We start from the raw sequence: 18,737 nt of genomic DNA, 5'->3' as shown, positions 1-18,737 counted from the left end.
CGGTTATCGGTATATTCCTTTTCGTTATTCTTTTTTAACTGGATAACAAATATATTTTCTAATGAATTTACTCTATCGAATGGCTGGGGTTCTGTTGTGTTATTGTTCAAGTAGCATTGAATGTCAACAATTAAACTACGAATCTGTTTGATCAATCTGAACCTGGTTTGAAATAATCCATGAATCATATTTATTAAAATTCTCGTATTTCAATTTAATTTAGGAGCATATGAAATTACATATTTTATGGCCATCTAGGTGAGAAAAGGGAAATATTCTCCCTCATTGTTGATTTAAAACTATTCCTATTTACAGGAATGTAATATTTTAGTTTTGGCGTTTTTTTAACGATTTGGAGTTGCTTACATAAACATTATTAGATTCTTCACTAAGGTCGTAAATGTGTCTTGGCTTAGAGCTATAAACTCGAGGACTTTTATAACCGTGTTTATAAATCATCTATATGGATTAGAATATAATTAAATTTTTTTTTTTTTTTTCAATCTATCCATGTCTGGCCATTTTGGACAGGAAAAAAAATTCTTCGCTCTTAATGTATTGGAGATTGTAGATTTTATCCAGCAATAAGGCTCTGCTTGTTGAGGCCTTTTGCGTCAAAAGGCGTAGGAGATGACGATGATGATGATGATGTCTGTCTCTGGGCATATTACTTCTTTCTTTGTGAGACTATGCTTTAGTACCTATTCTTATTCTGGCAGTACCATAGATTACCCTTTTCTAGTCAATTCTAGTCTACCGTAATGTTTCGTCTCTGTTGTATCCGTTTTCTTTGTATTCCATTCACATTTAGGTTCGAAATTATTAAAATTATAATTATTAGAAACATTATTATTTTCACAACTTATCTCCCTTCCCTTCTCAACTTATGTTTTAATCGTGGTATAGCTGGGCCAAGTGATGTGAGGTGCAGTTAACGTGAAACATGAATTGTATTTCGGAATAACGAGGAAGGAAAAATTATTCATTAGATTGTTTCTAAATTACATATGCTGTTATCTCTATTTACTACACCTTTTAACGATTCAATGCTGACTTATGCAGCTCTTCTAGGAGAAGGACACTTCAAAATCAAACCATTGTTCTCTAGTCTTGGGTAATACCATAGCCTCTGTACCATGGCCTTCCACTCGCTTGGATTAGAGTTCTCTTGTTTGAGGGCATACTCGGACACTTTATATTATTTCTCTTTTTCTTTCTTTTTTTAAGTTTTTATAGTTTATATATGAAAGACCGAATTCAATGTAGTTACTATTCTTAAAATATTCTATTTTGATTGTTTATTTCTTATCTTGAAGTTTATTTATTTCCTTTTTTCCTTCCTCACTGTGCTATTTTCCCCTGTTGGAGCTCTTGGGCCTATAGCATCTTGCTTTTCAAACTAGGGTTATAGCTTAGCTTGTAATAATAATAATAATAATAATAATAATAATAATAATAATAATAATAATAATAATAATAATAATAATAATATTGTAAAATTCAACTCCTTATGTCAGTCAGTAATATTGTTTTAAGAAATATTGCCGCGTCCTAGAAGGGACCATATCAAGGCCCAGACTATGAGGTGTCCAGTTAGTTTTCGCAGTGAATCTCTCTCTCTCTCTCTCTCTCTCTCTCTCTCTCTCTCTCTCTCTCTGTTCTTGATTATCCATGATATAATATTGGAAGATTGTCTAGACGTCACTTCCTCTTTCCTCACAGAACAGAACACACCACATCCTTTGCATTAGTAAAGATATGGCAAGGATATTTGCGGCTTCGTAAGCAAACTAATTTGACTTTTCCTTCTTTTAGGCGATTTCTAGAATATACGGCCTAGATTTATTATTTTTTTTTATATCTTTAAAGGAGTGGTTTTATCTACTATTGGTGTATTACTTGCAAGTAGTGACCCATAGTTGCGTAGCCGCAATTTCAAATTGCGTATATTTATTAAACGTTAAAAACATAAAAATTACTTAATTTTGCTGGATAGTAGCCCGTATGTGTCCGTATCACTAGACAGTCTAAAGGAAAAAAAAGCCATTAATAAGAATAATTACAGACTTAAGTGACATTACGTTTGTATAATGTAATTTTTTTAGGATGATAAGTTATTATTATTATTATTATTATTATTATTATTGTTGTTGTTGTTGTTGTTGTTGTTGTTGTTGTTGTTATTAGCCAATTTATAACCCCAATTTGAAAAGCAGAATGCTACAAGCCCAGGGGCTCCGACAGTGAAAACAGCACAGAGCAGGAAAGAAATAGGGAAGTACCCAGTGTGTGATAGGAAAAGTGAGAGCCGCAGCAGTTGATAGGGCCTTCTTTGCATTGCAGAAGGCTGCTTCTTGAAGGGGACCCCACTTCAGGTCCTTCGGCTTGCCCTTAAGGGAGGCGTAGAGGGGAGCAAGAGTGGCGGCAATGGCTGGCAGAAAACGGTGATAATAGTTGATCATGCCCAAGAATTCCTGCAGAGCTTTGACGGTTGAGGGCACGGGGAAGTTCTGAACGGCTGCTACCTTCTCAGGGGGGGGGTGAACACCTTCAGGAGTGATGCGGTGCCCTAAGAAAGATACTTCGTTGGCGCCAAAGGTACACTTGTCGTACCGGACTACAAGGCCGTTTTGTTGCAGGCGGTCGAGCACGATGCGCAGGTGACGGAGGTGTTCCTCTTTTGAGGAGGAGAACACAAGTATGTCGTCCACATAACATACACAGAAAGGGAGGTCCCCTAAGATGCCATCCAGGAGACGTTGAAACGTTGCCCCAGCATTACGAAGGCCAAAACAGGAGTAATTGAAGGTGTATGTACTAAACGGAGTGGTGATGGCGGTCTTGGGGATGTCTTCTGGGTTCATAGGCACCTGATAATACCCCTTCAGGAGGTCGAGCGTAGAGAAAACCTTCGCTTTGTGCAGGTAGGAGGTCACGTCGGCAATGTTTGGGAGGGGGTAGTGATCCAGTTCTGTTTGCATGTTCAGGCGCCTGTAATCCCCGCACGGACGGAGGGAGCCGTCTTTCTTCAGAACGATGAGTAAGGGCGACGACCATGGGCTGGAGGCCTTTTGGCAAAGGCCCATTTTCTCCATTTCGGCGAACGTCTGTTTGGCGGCTGCCAATCGTTCCGGTGCCAGACGTCTTAATTTTGCGAAGACTGGGGGTCCCGTCGTCTTGATATGGTGATAAAAATACCGTGCTTGGCAGGAACTGTGGGCGTTTGGCGAAGTTCTGGACGGAAAACGTCCGGGTACGACGTGAGGAGGTGGGCGTAGGCATCCGTGGGTGCGCTGATGTGGAGAGCGAGGTTAGAGGGGGCGGGTTGAAGAGGTGTCGACAAGTACGAGTCTGTGTTGACCAATCGTCGGTGGGCGACATCGACCAGAAGGTGGAAATGAGAGAGGAAATCCGCACCGAGGATTGGCATTGTGACGTCAGCAACGAGAAACTTCCAATTGAATTTACCGTTTCCGAATGATAATGTGAGGTTCTCGTAACCGTAGGTGGGTATCGCAGATCCATTGGCAGCTACTAAGCGGACGTCGGCAGATGTAGACAGACTACATCGTGCCTTGAAGTGTTTCCTTGGCAAAAGAGAACGACAAGCACCCGTGTCTACCAAAAATCGCACGCCCGTTCCTGCATCCTGTAAAAAGAAAAGATTAGAAACATGGGAGGCCACCGCCACAAGCGATGGCCTACTTACACGTTTTTTGGCCACTGACAATCCTTGGCACATTTCTTCGCGGTTGCCCCGAATCTGAAGTGGTAGTAGCAAATCTGCGGCGGATGGGAGGTAGTAAGTGGCTGTAAAAGTCGTTCGTTAGGGCGCGAGCGATTGGTGGGTGGTGGGCGGCTTTGTCGCCGCTTCGGCACGTCACGGGGTAGGCGTGTATGTCCTACGGCATTCATGTCAGCTTCGGTTGACGTTGAATAGGCATCCTCGTCGTCAGGGGTGGAGGCGTTGATGGAGGTCTTGAAGTGGCTGTCCATAAGGGCGTCGGCTTTGGTCATCAAGTCCTTTATGGGTAAACTATCGACATCGGGTATGGCAGCGCGTACAGGTTCGGGTAAACGGCGTATCCAAAGGGCACGAAGTAGGTTCACCTCACGAGGAGAGCCGTCTGCGGCAGGTTGAAGGCGAGCGATACTGGTCATTTTCCTGAGGGCAAGCGAAGCCCTTTGGTCCCCCAACGGTTGTTGCGAGAGCTGAAAAAGCTTTGCTATACGGGCGGCTGGCGACGGCGAGTACTGCTGCAGAAGGTATGTTTTGAGGGCGTCATACGCTATTGGGGTGTCTCCTTGTTCACAAAGCCAGTCGGATATTTCTGGGAAGGTGTCGTCGGGTATCGCCGCGAGAACATAATCTGCTTTGGTGGTTGAGCGAGTCACGCCCCTGATACGGAAGTGGACTTCAGCGCGTTGAAACCAAGCAAACGCCTCTCCGGTGGCGAACGGTGAAAGTTTCAATGGGGCGGCCGCAGCGCCAACTGCTGTAGTAGAGTCCGTCTCCGTCATAGTACCAACGATGGAGGGGCGAGGGAGGTGGGGGTGGAAGGCAGTGGGAGCGAGTCGACTTCCGGGGTCACCAATGTGACAGCGCCGAGTAAGGTTGTGAACTCAAAGGCAGGATGGAAACGACTGAGTTATATTATTGTAGAACACTCTCCTTATATACAAAACCTCAAGGCAACAGGACATAACAAGTTCACAAGACAGACAATATTACAGAGGAAAAACCAGACATGAATTTTCATGTTCGTTTTAGTGCGAGGGAAGAGCGAAGATACAAGCATAATATATACAAAAGGAATTATGTACAATTGTGTGAAACACGGTTGATACAGTTATTACGGCATAACAGAGCCAAATTTGTTCTCCAAATAAATGTTCCAAATTAATACACGCATTTTATTGTAAGCTGCAGAACAGTGGTGGTCAGTATCAAGTAAATTAGGAAACAGATGATAAAATATTAATGATTGAGAAGACCGTTCAAAACCAAGTTAACAGATTAATATTTATTAAGAATTTCATGGAGAAAAATCAAAACTCAAATTATATATTACGAGTTATGTATGAGGTTTACACCAACAGCTATATTTTTAAAGAAAGAAAGTACTTCAGAAGATTCGCTTGATCCATGACAGTAAAGTAAAATCCTATTGATTTACACATTAATATACTCTACTTACCAGCTACAGTAAATTTTATTAAAAAAAGATACTCCAGAATATTTGCTTGAATGCTAGTTTTTAATCAGTTAGAGTAAATTAAAAGTCTAGCAATTTATACAGCAGATATTCAATAACTGACCATATCCTTGTAATTAATCAGCTAATGGAAAAATCAACAGAGTATGACAAACCACTATGCAAGGCATTTATAGAATAAGATAAAGCTTTTGATTCTGTTAAAACTTCAGCAGTTATAAAAGCCTTTCCAAATCAACGAATAGATGAATCTTATGTTAGAGCACTTAAGAATATCTATGCAGGAAGTACAGCAATCCTAAAACTACATAAAGATATTGAGAAAGTTTTGATTTAGAAAGGAGTTAGACAGGGAGAACCCCATTTCCTAAATTATTTACAGCATACCTAGAAGAATTTTTAAAAATTTAAATTGGGAAAATGTAGGAATTAACATTAACATTACCTTAACAACGTAAGATTTACAAATGACGTAGTTGTGTTTAGTGAATCATGTGAGGATTTTAAAAAGATGATAGAAGATTTGAATATAAAGAGCAGATATGAAGGACTGAAAATCAATATGAGTAAAAGTAAGATAATCTCGAATGACAATACAGAGACAACAAACAAGGGATAAGACAAACCTCTAGAGATACTTAATAAATATACATACTTAGGACAGACAGTAAGTGTTTTTCCAGGACACAAGAGCAAAATTAAAGAAGGATGAGCATGAGATAGAGAGCTTTTGGTAAGCAAAACGAGATTACGAAAGGTAAAATACCACTTTCTCTAAAAATTAAAGTATTTAATCAGATTGTCCTACCAGTATCATCTTATGCATCAGAAACTTGGAGCCTTACCAAACCCTTAGAACATAAGCTAGTTATAACTTAAAGAGCTGTGTAAAGAATAATGATGGGAATGACACTAAAAGACAGGAAAAGAGCAACATGGATACAAGAAATGGACGTAGGCTGAACATATAATGAGAATGATAGATGATAGATGGAAATTGAGGATAACAGAATGGGTCCCTAGAGATTGCAGAAGAAGCAGGGCAAGGAAGGGAAAACGATGGATTGACAAACTAAGAAAGTTTGCAGGTGCCTCCTGGCATAGAATGACCATAAACAGACGCAAGTAAAAGTACATGCCTGAGGCCTTTGTTCTGCAGTGGAATAACGACGGCTGCTGATGATGATGACTTGTCAATAGGTTCTAGTTCACGCATCTAATATTTTTTTCAAGGGACACTAAAATTGTCATTTTAAACATGCCAATGGCAACATGACTATCAATGACATGATATATAATCCCTTGATTAAGTGTTAATGCTGCCTGCTTTGAAAGGATTTCATGACCTTTCCATTTTCCTCAAGGTAAAAAAGGTGGTATGAAATCCCAAGAGCTATCGAATGAAACCCATTTCACTTGAGGGCAGTCCCTTGGAGCGAGCGCCATTTTAAGAAAGCAGCTTAACAATGTCGAAGCGAAAGGAGTCAGCAAATATGCCAATAACCTTTTGGATTCTCTCTCTTTTTTTTAAATTCGGTTCGATATCTCTGGAGATTATTCCAGCTTTCTGTGTAGATAAGAAGATATACGAATTATCACATGGATCACGGCATCGTGCCTGATGCCAATTTCTGTTGCAATATTTCCAAATTTGCTCTGAAAACTCGTTTTTATTTTGAGGTTTTTGTCAGTCAGGTGATTAACATAGATCATGAGAGTAATGTAAAGATCCACGCGGCTTTCTTCGAATGCACGAATTCAGATTATATATATACTATATATATATATATATATATATATATATATATATATATATATATATATATATATATATATACATATTGAATGATATGCTGTTATAAGAGATCCATATATCTTTAGTTTATGTAGAAGTTTTTATGTATGCATATAATATAAATATATATATATATATATATATATATATATATATATATATGTATATATATATATATATATATATGTATATATATATATATATATATATATATATATATATATTTATCTATATATACTGTATATATATGTATATATATACTGTATATATATATAATATATATATATATATATATATATATATATATGTGTGTGTGTGTGTGTGAGAGTGTGTATGTATATACATATGTGCCTCAAAATCACTGAATTACGTGTGAAGTTATATATTGCAAAACTCACAACGAAGGAAATAAAAAGGCGAAGGTAACAAGCGCTTTCCTCATATTCCCAATATATTTCCGAGGTACATTAATGATTACAGTAAAAGTTAGCTGAAGTTAGTTTTAAAAACGAATTAAGAGACGATTTAAAAAAGAAATAAGCTTAACAATCTGTTTGGAAATAAAATCTAGTTTATACATACCTTAGCTATCGTCAATCGTTTTTTTTTTTCTTTTTTTTTTCTTTGTATAAAAGCAAACTCTATGAACATTACGCTAGGTTATGTTGTTACAATGTTAGAGTGCTTTTAAAAATAAAAAAAAAAAACTAATTATATCATTGACATTGTTGTTTTTATTGCTAAACAGAATATTAAGTACATTTTTTAAAAGAAATCTATTATCTTTGTTGAGGTTGGAATCAGAGGAAAACGTTTGTTACATTTAGTACCCCTTTCGCCCCCAAAAGGACGTACCGGTACGTTCTTGCAAAACACTGTTATTTATATGTTTTTGCATGTTTTTGATAACTTTATGAGAAAACTTCAGGTATTTTTCAAAAGAATGAGACCAACCTGATCTCTCTATGACAAAAATTAAGGCTGTTAGAGCAATTTAAAAGAAATATATAGCAAAATGTGCTCGAAATTTAACCATCCCGTGGGGGTAAACGGGGGGTACTTGTACGTAGAAAAGCATGTTTAGAATAATGTAAAGATGCGTTCTTGTAGCTATTTACTTTTAAAATCCCCAAAACTTTAAATATTAATGACAATAATATCAAGCGACCTGATATTTTAGTTAACAATCAAGAATTACAAACTGGCTAATTGGAACAAATATTGTCGTACTGGTAACAGGGATATTGAAGTTTCTTTAGAATAAATATATGTAACATTTATGATTTCTTTTCAAGGTAGTCCTCAAACAATCGACTTTGTTTGTCACTCATAGAAGGAAATTACTTTTCGTCTAGAAATAAGTTAATAGATGACGTAAAGATGACCTGAAAGAGAAATTTGTATTTGGAAAAGAAACTAAAAGATGTCGCAATCAATACTAGAGAAAAAGCTGGTAAATCTCTCTCTCTCTCTCTCTCTCTCTCTCTCTCTCTCTCTCTCTCTCTCTCTCTCTCTCTCTGTACAACGCGAGATACATTTTTTTATTTTTTATTATGAAATACACATTTACAATCTTACAATTTATAACATATATACATCATAATATATTTAAATACATTTTTTATTTTACATATAGTTAGGTTGCCTCTCATCATTGTTATCTCTCTCTCTCTCTCTCTCTCTCTCTCTCTCTCTCTCTCTCTCTCAGCTGAATTGAAGAGTATCTTATAACATCTCCGTCAAGGTAAATCTCGATACGACTCTTTGAGCTACGAATGTTGCTTCCTCACCAACACTCCCACTCCCCCCCCCCCCCCCACCACCACCACCACTCATGGTCTCAACCGACCCTTATCTCTCTACTCAGCTCTTTTAGAAGCGCGTTATAGAATTAAAATAGATTCCTCTGAAATCCCCAATATACCTCAAGGGTTATTTGAAATCGTATACCACCAAAAACCCTTGAAAAAAAAAGATTTATCCGTCCCTAATTAACTACTTCACACCCATTGACATGACCTGAAAATTTCGGCTGGCCACCAGTACACGCCTTTGATGGTGCCACGTCGGTGTCACTCGGTGAAATTAACTTCCTCTGGATTTTAATGAATATTTTGAGAGAGAGAGAGAGAGAGAGAGAGAGAGAGAGAGAGAGAGAGAGAGAGAGAGAGAGAGAGAGAGAGGGGGGGGGGGGGGGTAGTCTATTGAATCTCGAATTTTATTTGATTTTATTATTTTCGATTTAGTACAAGAAAATTAAATTAAGTTTGCCTGTGGGATCTGGACATTGCTGTTGAAATATCTATTTGAGGACCAGGGGTATAACACAGTAATTCGCTTAGTTTTACATAGATTTTTTTTAAAACAGATAGCCTAGATCTAATGATTGTTAACAGTAAAAAGGTGTTTAGTTCATGGAGAATAACTTGTTTTTTTTATGTAACTTTAATTGTTTTTGGATAAAATTTCCCTAAATATATTTGATCATTCAGCTATCAGTGATGATTTGTAAAAATAGAATTAATATCTCTCTCTCTCTCTCTCTCTCTCTCTCTCTCTCTCTCTCTCTCTCTCTCTCTCTCGTAGCACATTTAACATTGTAGCATGTTTCAAATTGGCGTATTGGAAACTTCCTTGCCTGGCGTTCTACCGGACTGTGGTTCGAGTCCCGCTCAAGCTTGATAGTTTTCTTGTAGTGTTATTAGAAATTCGCTTAGACATTACTTTATTCGATACTTGCTGTCTTTCTCGTGGGATCAAAATTAATTTATCCAAGTTTTAAGGTCATAGAATGACACATGCATTTCTCTCTCTCTCTCTCTCTCTCTCTCTCTCTCTCTCTCTCTCTCTCTCTCTCTCTCCTCTCTCTCTCTCTCTCTCTATGTATATATAATATATATATATATATATACATATATATATTATATATATACATACTGTATATATATTATATATATACACACTGTATATATATAAACGTGTGCGTATGTATGTGCTCGTCTTTAAATAGGTAATTAGGTCTTATTTTACTAAACTCCAAATGTCTTAAAACTATATTCAACGGTATATTTTGGCCGCGAGACATAAACAGCCGATTATCCGATATATAAGTCATTAACGTAACAATACAGTCTCACATCTATATCACTGTATTCTGCTTAGTTATGTTTTTCTATCAACTGCTCCATTTTTTTAGTTTATAGGCTTTGCACTCGAGCATCTGATATTTGATAAGCCAATATCTGTCTACCTCTTTGCTCTACGCTAAGAGCAGTCACTAGCCATATGCGACATACGGTCATGATTTTGCAAAGTGGACAACTCATTTTTTTTATTCTTTATCGTTTGGAGAGAGAGAGAGGGGGGGGGGGTGGGGTTTAAGGTATGGGAGAGGAGGGGGGTTAGTTTGAACGGGTTTTGGAATCTTTCATTATCCATCCGTCCTGTTATGACCGTTGCCTTCCGTCAAGTGCTGGAATCAATTAGAGCGCAAACTCCACTCGTTAAAATTGCTCTCCTGTGTACCCGCTTTTACTTCCGGTCAAAATTAAAATGGTTTTTCGTATCTCTCGTCATTGCTATCTCTCTCTCTCTCTCTCTCTCTCTGTATGTGTGTGTGTACATCGCGAGGTACATTTAGGTTACCTCTCATCATTGCTATCTCTCTCTCTCTCTCTGTTTGTGTACAACGCGAGATACGATTATCTCTCTCTCTCTTTTCTCTCTCTCTCTCTGTACAACGGGAGATACGATATCTCTCACTATTGCTATGCTGTTCTCTCTCTCTCTCTCTCTCTCTCTCTCTCTCTCTCTCTCTCTCTCTCTCTCTCTCTCTCTCTCTGTTTGTGTAAAACGCGAGATACGATTATCTCTCACTATTGCTATGGTGTTCTCTCTCTCTCTCTCTCTCTCTCTCTCTCTCTCTCTCTCTCTCTCTCTCTCTCTCTCTCTCTCTCTCTCTCTCTCTCTCTCTCCAATGCGAAATACGGTTTGTCATTAATCTCTCACTGGGATATCTCGTAGTATTAACCTCTTACTAAACACTGATGATTATAATTATAACCAATATTTTTTTGGCAATGCAGATACCTCGAAAACCTTACCTACCGTTTATTCACATGAATTATCTCATACCCACATTTATTTTTAGTTTTTTATATAATCTGGTAAGAAAGAAATGTGACCCCAGGTTAAATAAAAGACCAACCATGTTTGGAAAGCAAGTGGGAGAGTTTAGATGTCTTTCGAAGTTTTCTTACCTCTGTCTATTTTAATTTTGTGTCTGAGTAAACAACTGAATAATTTAAAAACATTTCACGATGTGTCACTGAGGGAAATAAGAAATTTCTCCGATTTCTTTGGTGCTACATTTTTTTTTTAATGCCTATTTTATTTTTCAATGGGTTTTCTCCGATTCTCTTTTCTTCTGTATTAACGACTCATTAAAAGAAAAGGATATTATTCAGTGCCGCCACTCTGTTATCAAAGAGATTGTGTGAAGATCGTAGTGTTTTGCTTCGGGCGAAATTAACTGCTATACCCATCTTTCACATTATGGTTTTCGCTTTGAGTTAAATCATTTTATTCCATTCAAAACTCAAGAAGTGTTCTGGTTATCTTTTTTTAATTGAATAATTTAGTTAATGATCTACAATTTATAATTAGGAAATTATTCACGTTTTCGTTGTAGGAAACTAGGATCCCCTAATTTTCAACATTGTTAAACTTTCGATTATATACTATTATCTAAGGTTATATATAATAGTTACCATTTTTAGTGTTTTTTTTTTTTTTCATGAGCAATGGCCAACGTAAACGTCCTGAATACATACTAAATAAAATTGTGCATACATTTTGTGACTAATAAGTTATACCACATTCAAACATCAAGTTCAATCAGTCTCAGCCGGATATGGCTTCCAAGGTATAGGCATATACTCAAGAGGTTGACGCTTGATGATGTTGTTGTTGTTGTTGTTGTTGTTGTTTTTGTAGACTGCCAGGCCCTTCGGACGAGACACGGGTCCTTGAAGTCCTGCAGCCTGTCATGAAGATGTTTGATCTATTATATCTAGCCGTAACACACCTTACCCACTCATCTTCCTTTCCTCCCAAATTTTCGTTAAATTTTGTGAAGAGGAAAATAACTGAAATACAACATGACTGCACTTAACATTTTTGTTTTACCCTTGTTATTAATTGTCTGTCTAGGTATGCAAAACATTATCTAGTCTTGGGTAGTGCCATAGCCTCTGTACCATGGTCTTCCACTCTCTTGGGTTAGAGTTCTCTTGCTTGAGGGTACACTCGAGCACACTATTCTATCTCGTTTCTCTTCCTCTTGTTTTGTTAAAGTTTTCATAGTTTATATAGGACGTATTTATTTAAATGTCATTGTTCTTAAAATATATTATTTTTACTTGTTTCTTTTCCTCACTGGGCTATTTTCCCTGTTGGGGCCCAAGGACTTATAGCATCTTGCTTTTCCAACTAGGGTTGTAGCTTAGCAAGTAATAATAATAATAATGATATCTATCGATCGATATTTGATAATGTTCTGCCATCACGTAGTACAGTAAACCATTTTAATTCCCTTTCCCTTCCAGCACGATGGAGTCTGGCCTTGACTGCGTGCACAATCACGTCACTAGATGCTTCGACGAGACCCGCCAGAGGGTGATCTACCAATTACTGACGGGGACAGAGGACGTCATCCAGAGCCTCTGTACCAAAGGGCACTTCAGGGACCGTGAGTATCCTCATTTTACTTTCGTCAAAGCTTTTGAATTTCTGTAAATACTACATAAATCCCTCTGCATCGATTATGCAGTTTCGTATTTTACCAATTATGTAATCCATGGGTTCCTAACCTGGGGTACATGTATCCCCAGTGATACATTTTTACTCTTCAGGGGTTATGTTGGATCGTGAGTTTCCTAATCGTGCTTTCGTCAAAGCATTTAACTTTCAGTAGATATTATATCAAGCCCTCTGTATCGATAAATACAGTTTCGTACCTTGCCAGTTATGTAATCCATGGGTTCCAAACCTGGGGTACATGTATCCCCAGTGATACATTTTTACTCTTCAGGGGGTAAGTTGGATCAGAGAGTATAACAAGTACTGCGCAATACATGATATAATTTTCACTGAGATTGAATAGCAGAATTATATCACAATATCTATTTCATTGTTTCTCCTTTTCATCCTCAATATTGGGGATACACAAGAATCTATAAAATGCCCATAGACTACAGAAGAACAAAAAATGTTGGGAATCTCTAATGTAATCAGATCAGAAACCAGTTACATTTACATAGTTGTAAATTCAGTGATAGTTTGCATTGATCTTCTCCGTTTATAAATTCTGGATTTAATTCCATACATTAATTTATTCATTTATTTTATCAGGGCTTCTCGCGTAGCTTACATTAAACCCTATGCTTAATGCCACCCCATCAAAATTTATTCAAAAGTGATAGAGCAGATAAATCACACGGTATTGGGAATTTAACATGTTCTTAAAGCAATATAACTTCGTATACTAGGGTCTGGTTTTTTTTTTTTTTTTTTTTTTTTTTTTTTTTTTTTTTTTTGACACCGAATATATTTTCAAAGTTGAATTTAAAAATCAGAAAAGACTTATGTATTTTTTTAATGAACTGCGTGCAGTTAAACAAACAATACCAATGAAAGATGAGTGTGGAGATTATCCGATGTCTTAGACCGGTTAGCAACATAGTTTGCTAGTTTGTGTTTTAAAGGTTTAAAGGCTACTCATGAATGGCAGAGGCAAGGGACAGTGACATTGCCCTATCAATCAGGACAATGCCCTAGAGACTCACCATATTACATATGATCAGCAACCAAGCCCCCTCTCCACCTAAGCTAGGACCAAGGAGGACCAGGAAATGTCTGCTAATGATTGAGCAGATAGACCCCCCCAAAAAAACCCCCATCCTTATCTAACAAGGATAATAAGGTTGCAGCGACCAAAGGACTTCATCCCTTGTATGCACGAATGGTTTTATGTTGAGCAAGTTTAATAAGTCTCTTTTCATAGTTTATTTTTGAAAAATTATTAGATTTTATTTAAAAAATCTACTTTAATGTTGTTACTGTTCTTTAAATATTTTATATCCTTCGTTACTTTCATGTAGTTTATTTATTTCCTTGTTTCCTATCTTCACTGGGCTATATTTCCCTATTGGAACCCTTGGGGATTATAACATCCTGCTTTTCCAACTAGGGTTGTATCTTAGCTTGTAATAATAATAATAATAATAATAATAATAATAATAATAATAATAATAAATGATAATAATAATAATAATAATAATAATAATAATAATAGCAGAATTATCCGAAGCATTAATAAACAAACTAAAATTCCATGACTGAAATTGAGGAAACACTAAAGAAAGGACGAAGCATCAAATTGATGAAAAGAAGACTTGGAATGGTGCTCCAACAGATATGTGCTTTAAAGGATGAAAATGGAAATATTATCAATAAACGAGATGGAGTGATAAAAATGGAAGAGGATTCCTATACGTTATACAATAGTGATATAAGAAAAAGTTTTGCCAATAGAAATAATTAAACCCCAAAACCAGTACCTGTTCCGGCGTAAAGTATAAATTTATTATTATTATTATTATTATTATTATTATTATTTTGTGATAATCTAAATTACAATAAAATCAATTTAGATTATTAGAAAGTATCAGTACAAAGATGGAAATGCTTTGGTGTTTTTAATATTTTCATCCAGATTTCCGTTAACATTATTCACCGAGGTATACCTCATCACAACCTTTTTTTTTGTATAGCTTTACTAAAAATTCAAAAACAAAAATTGATTGTTACTAAGCGATGAAAAATGGTCTTATCAATTACAAAAAAAAAAATTCATTATATTCGGAAATCTCGTGATTGTGACCTAATTAGCGCTTTGGTTATCCGGGCTTACTTTAATCAGTATCTTGTGTTATCGGATCGAAGGAATGGCATTTACCATAATTCTCTCTCTCTCTCTCTCTCTCTCTCTCTCTCTCTCTCTCTCTCTCTCTCTCTCTCTCTCTCTCTCTCACAGGTACTTATCTTTTAACCAACCGTTTCGGGTCACACCTTTGGTTGACATAAAAAGAGGTGAAGAGAAAATAGAAAATTGCACGATTGTCTATTCACGTTCATAACCCTTTTATACCTTGAAATATTTTATTTAGATTGTTAATTCTTCTCTTGTAGTTTTATTTCTCATTTTTACCTTTCCTCGCGGGGCTATTTTTCCTTGTTGGAGCCCTTGGACTGTTAGCATCTTTTCCAATCAGGGTTATGGCCTAGCTTGTGATGATAATGATAATAAGGAACAGTACAAGCTGCATAACTGCAAGAGCCCGTGCTTGGCCACAAGGACGAGACCAAGGTCTATAGAATACATGTATTCTATAGAGCTTGGGAATTCTATAGACCTTGGGCCAGACAATCTTTAACAACAACAACAACAACAACCATGAACACGGAAAAGCCTCGACGAGGTAACCCTCATCTTGAGGTAAAACACTTCAAAAGAGGCTCAAAATATATTCTATTTGATAACAGTCTTAAACAATAGTCACGCTTATCTTAACCGAATGTCAATTTCACAAAAATAAATTAATCATTGACATTGACGATCAGTCGATTTATCATTCAATCGCCAGACGTTGCTCTCTTGAATGTCAAATTACTATTATTATTATTATTATTATTACTACTGCTAGCTAAGCTACAACTCCAGTTGGAAAAGCCAGATGCTATAAGCCAAGTGACTTCAACAGGGGAAAGGAAATAAAGAAATAAATAAACAATATAAGTAATGAACAATTAAAATGAAATATTTAAAAAACATTAATAACATTAAAACAGATATTTCATATATAAACTATACATGGACTTATGTCCACCTGTTCAACTTATAAACATTTGCTGCAATTTTGAACGATTGATGCTCTACCTGATAAGGAATATCATTCCATAACTTGGTCACAGCTGGAATAAAACTTCTAGAATAATGTATAGCATTAAGCCTCATGATGAAGACATGGCTATTAGAATTAACTGTGTTTGCTGTTCAGATGCCACATCCTCAGCAATACATGAAAACACCAAAAGAGAATGAACTGCAATATAGTAATAAATTCATCGTCGCATTCATCTCCGGAATTGAAAATGATTTATTGGTGTGGTGTCAAGTGCAATTATCTTATGCATTAATTATCGATATTGACAGTAACTGAGGCGTTGTTAATAACATCACAGGAAGACATCATTTGCTTTGTCGTTTGTTCTACGAATTTTTTCAAACTGACGATGAGATTGGGTACGTTAACAACACATCTCAAGAACGGATAAACGGACTCTGATAAAAAGAGAAAACGTCCACTGAATGACCCTCTGGATAGGCTTAACTCTTAAAATAAGCCTATGATCATTTGATCAATTGTCTCCATTGTTATTTCCTTTGTTCCGTCATCCGGAAATTTAATACGAACATGGAATCAATATTCAATAATTGCCTCACCACTAAAGCATAGCGCAAGGTACGGTTGGATACACGAATTCTTGGCACACCTCGATCTGAGAAAGTACACCCTGCCAATCCCTTTCTGCGCGACGACCTCTTGCGTTGAGCCCCGCCCAACATCTCTGCCATATATTTGCAGCAGTATTTCTCGGCATATTTTAACCAGCGGCACACCTAAGATCTCACGAGATTATCACGGCTCATTTGGCAATATTTAAATTTGTTTTCATTTAGATTTATGAGATGGAACCATACTTAATAGTAACATGGGTAAATATGAATTTACTCTGATCCAGTGTTTTTTTTTTTTTTTTTTTTTTTTTTTTTTTTTTTTTTTTTTTTTTTTTTTTTTGGATAAGCAGATTATCATTTATCCTCCAGTTGATCGTATTCTTTCTCTCTTCTCATTTGTATGCCATTTGGGCTAGAGAAGCCTATTTCACAAAGATAATTGAAGAACGATAACAAAAGTGATAAAAGGTAATTAGCTAGTTTGAGATATTCCTCTTATAGAAATTTAAAATACGCTAATGGCTGGTGTCAGATGTTTTACTTCAAACTCTTGATCACTATAAATGGTGGCCATTTCTTCTTCACACAACAGTAGTACAATAATAGAAGAAACATTGATGAAGGAATTTCTAAATTGAAATTAATGGTTTACGTTGACATCAAGCGCAGTCAGGTTGGTAACCATAATACGGATATTTTTTGTAATGCAAATTATTATTATTATTACTACTTGCTAAGCTACAACCATAGTTGGAAAAGCAGGATGCTATAAGCCCAGGGGCTCCAACAGGGAAAATAGCTCAGTGAGGAAAGGAAACAAAGAAAAATTTAATATTTTAAGAAGAGCAACAAGATTAAAATAAATATCTTCTATATAAACTATAAAAAATTTAACAAACCAGGAGGAAGAGGAACAAGATAGAATAGTGTGCTCGAGTGTACCCTTAAGCAAGAGAACTCTAATCCAAAAGACAGTGGAAGACCATGGTACAGAGGCTATGGCACTACCCAAGATTGGAGAACAATGGTTTGATTTTGGAGTTTCCTTCACCTAGAAGAGCTGCTTACCATAGCTAAAGAGTCTCTTCTACCCTTACAAAGAGAAAAGTTGCCACTGAACAATTACAGTGATGTAAGAAGTATTGTTAGATAATCTCAGTGTTGTCAGGTGTATGACGACAGAGGAGAATGTGTAAAGAATAGGCCAGACTATTCGATGTGTGGGCAAAGGGTAAATGAACCGTAACCAGAGAGAAGGATCCAATGTAGTACAATCTGGCCAGTCAAAAGACCCCATAACTCTCTAGCAGTAGTATCTCAACGGGTGGCTATTGCCCTGGCCAACCTACTACCTACAATGGTATGTATTGAAGGAAATATATCAAAATTATATGATCTTTCCCTATTTTCATAAATAATTTTATATATATATACATATATATATATATATGTATATATATATATATATATATATATATATATATATATGATGTGTATGTATATATATATATATATATATATATATATATATATATAATGTGTATATATATATATATATATATATATATATATACATATACATATATATATATATATATATATATATATATATATATAATGTGTATATATATATATATATATATATATATATATATATATATATATATATATATATATATATATATTTATTGTGCTGCTAACTTGTCTATTGGAGTGAGAATATTTTCTTCCTTGCATAGTACTGTTTAGTTCGCTAAATTTACTAAATATTTCCGTTAATTATTCCAGTTTAAACATTCAAATTTCCCAAGAAATATATTCACAGAACTTTACGTTTTTTTTTTTTTCTATCAAAGATTTCTATTATTTTATTGTAAATTTGTGACCACAAAATAAAACTTCACCTTTCGAAAGTTATTATTATTAATTGCTAAGCTACAACCCTAGTTGGAAAAAAAAGGCTATAAGCCCAAGGGCTCCAACAGGGAAAATAGCCCAGTGAGAAAGGAAACAAGGAAAAAATGAATATTTTAAGAATAATATTAAAATAAATGTCTCCTATATAAACTAAAAAAAAAACTTCAATAAAACAAGAGGAAGAGAAATTAGATAGAAGAGTGTGCCCGAGTGTACCCTCAAGCAAGAG

General features: G+C 35.9%; 1 protein-coding gene across 4 annotated transcripts in view; it reads left to right on the top strand.

Annotated features, from left to right (window-relative positions):
- LOC137655879 (uncharacterized) overlaps nt 1-18,737 on the top strand; it is a 1,037,971-nt gene that overhangs the window by 980,680 nt on the left and 38,554 nt on the right. For all 4 annotated transcript variants that reach the window (XM_068390092.1, XM_068390091.1, XM_068390094.1 and 1 more), the window contains one exon: nt 12,618-12,760. In XM_068390092.1, the coding sequence (XP_068246193.1) occupies nt 12,618-12,760 (143 nt within the window). The remainder of the gene's footprint in view (nt 1-12,617; nt 12,761-18,737) is intronic.

This window comes from Palaemon carinicauda, chromosome 16 (assembly GCF_036898095.1).
Source record: "Palaemon carinicauda isolate YSFRI2023 chromosome 16, ASM3689809v2, whole genome shotgun sequence".
NCBI classification, from domain to species: Eukaryota; Metazoa; Arthropoda; class Malacostraca; order Decapoda; family Palaemonidae; genus Palaemon; species Palaemon carinicauda.
The sequence above is the reverse complement of the archived record's forward strand: the minus strand, read 5'-3'. Positions and strand labels throughout refer to the sequence as shown.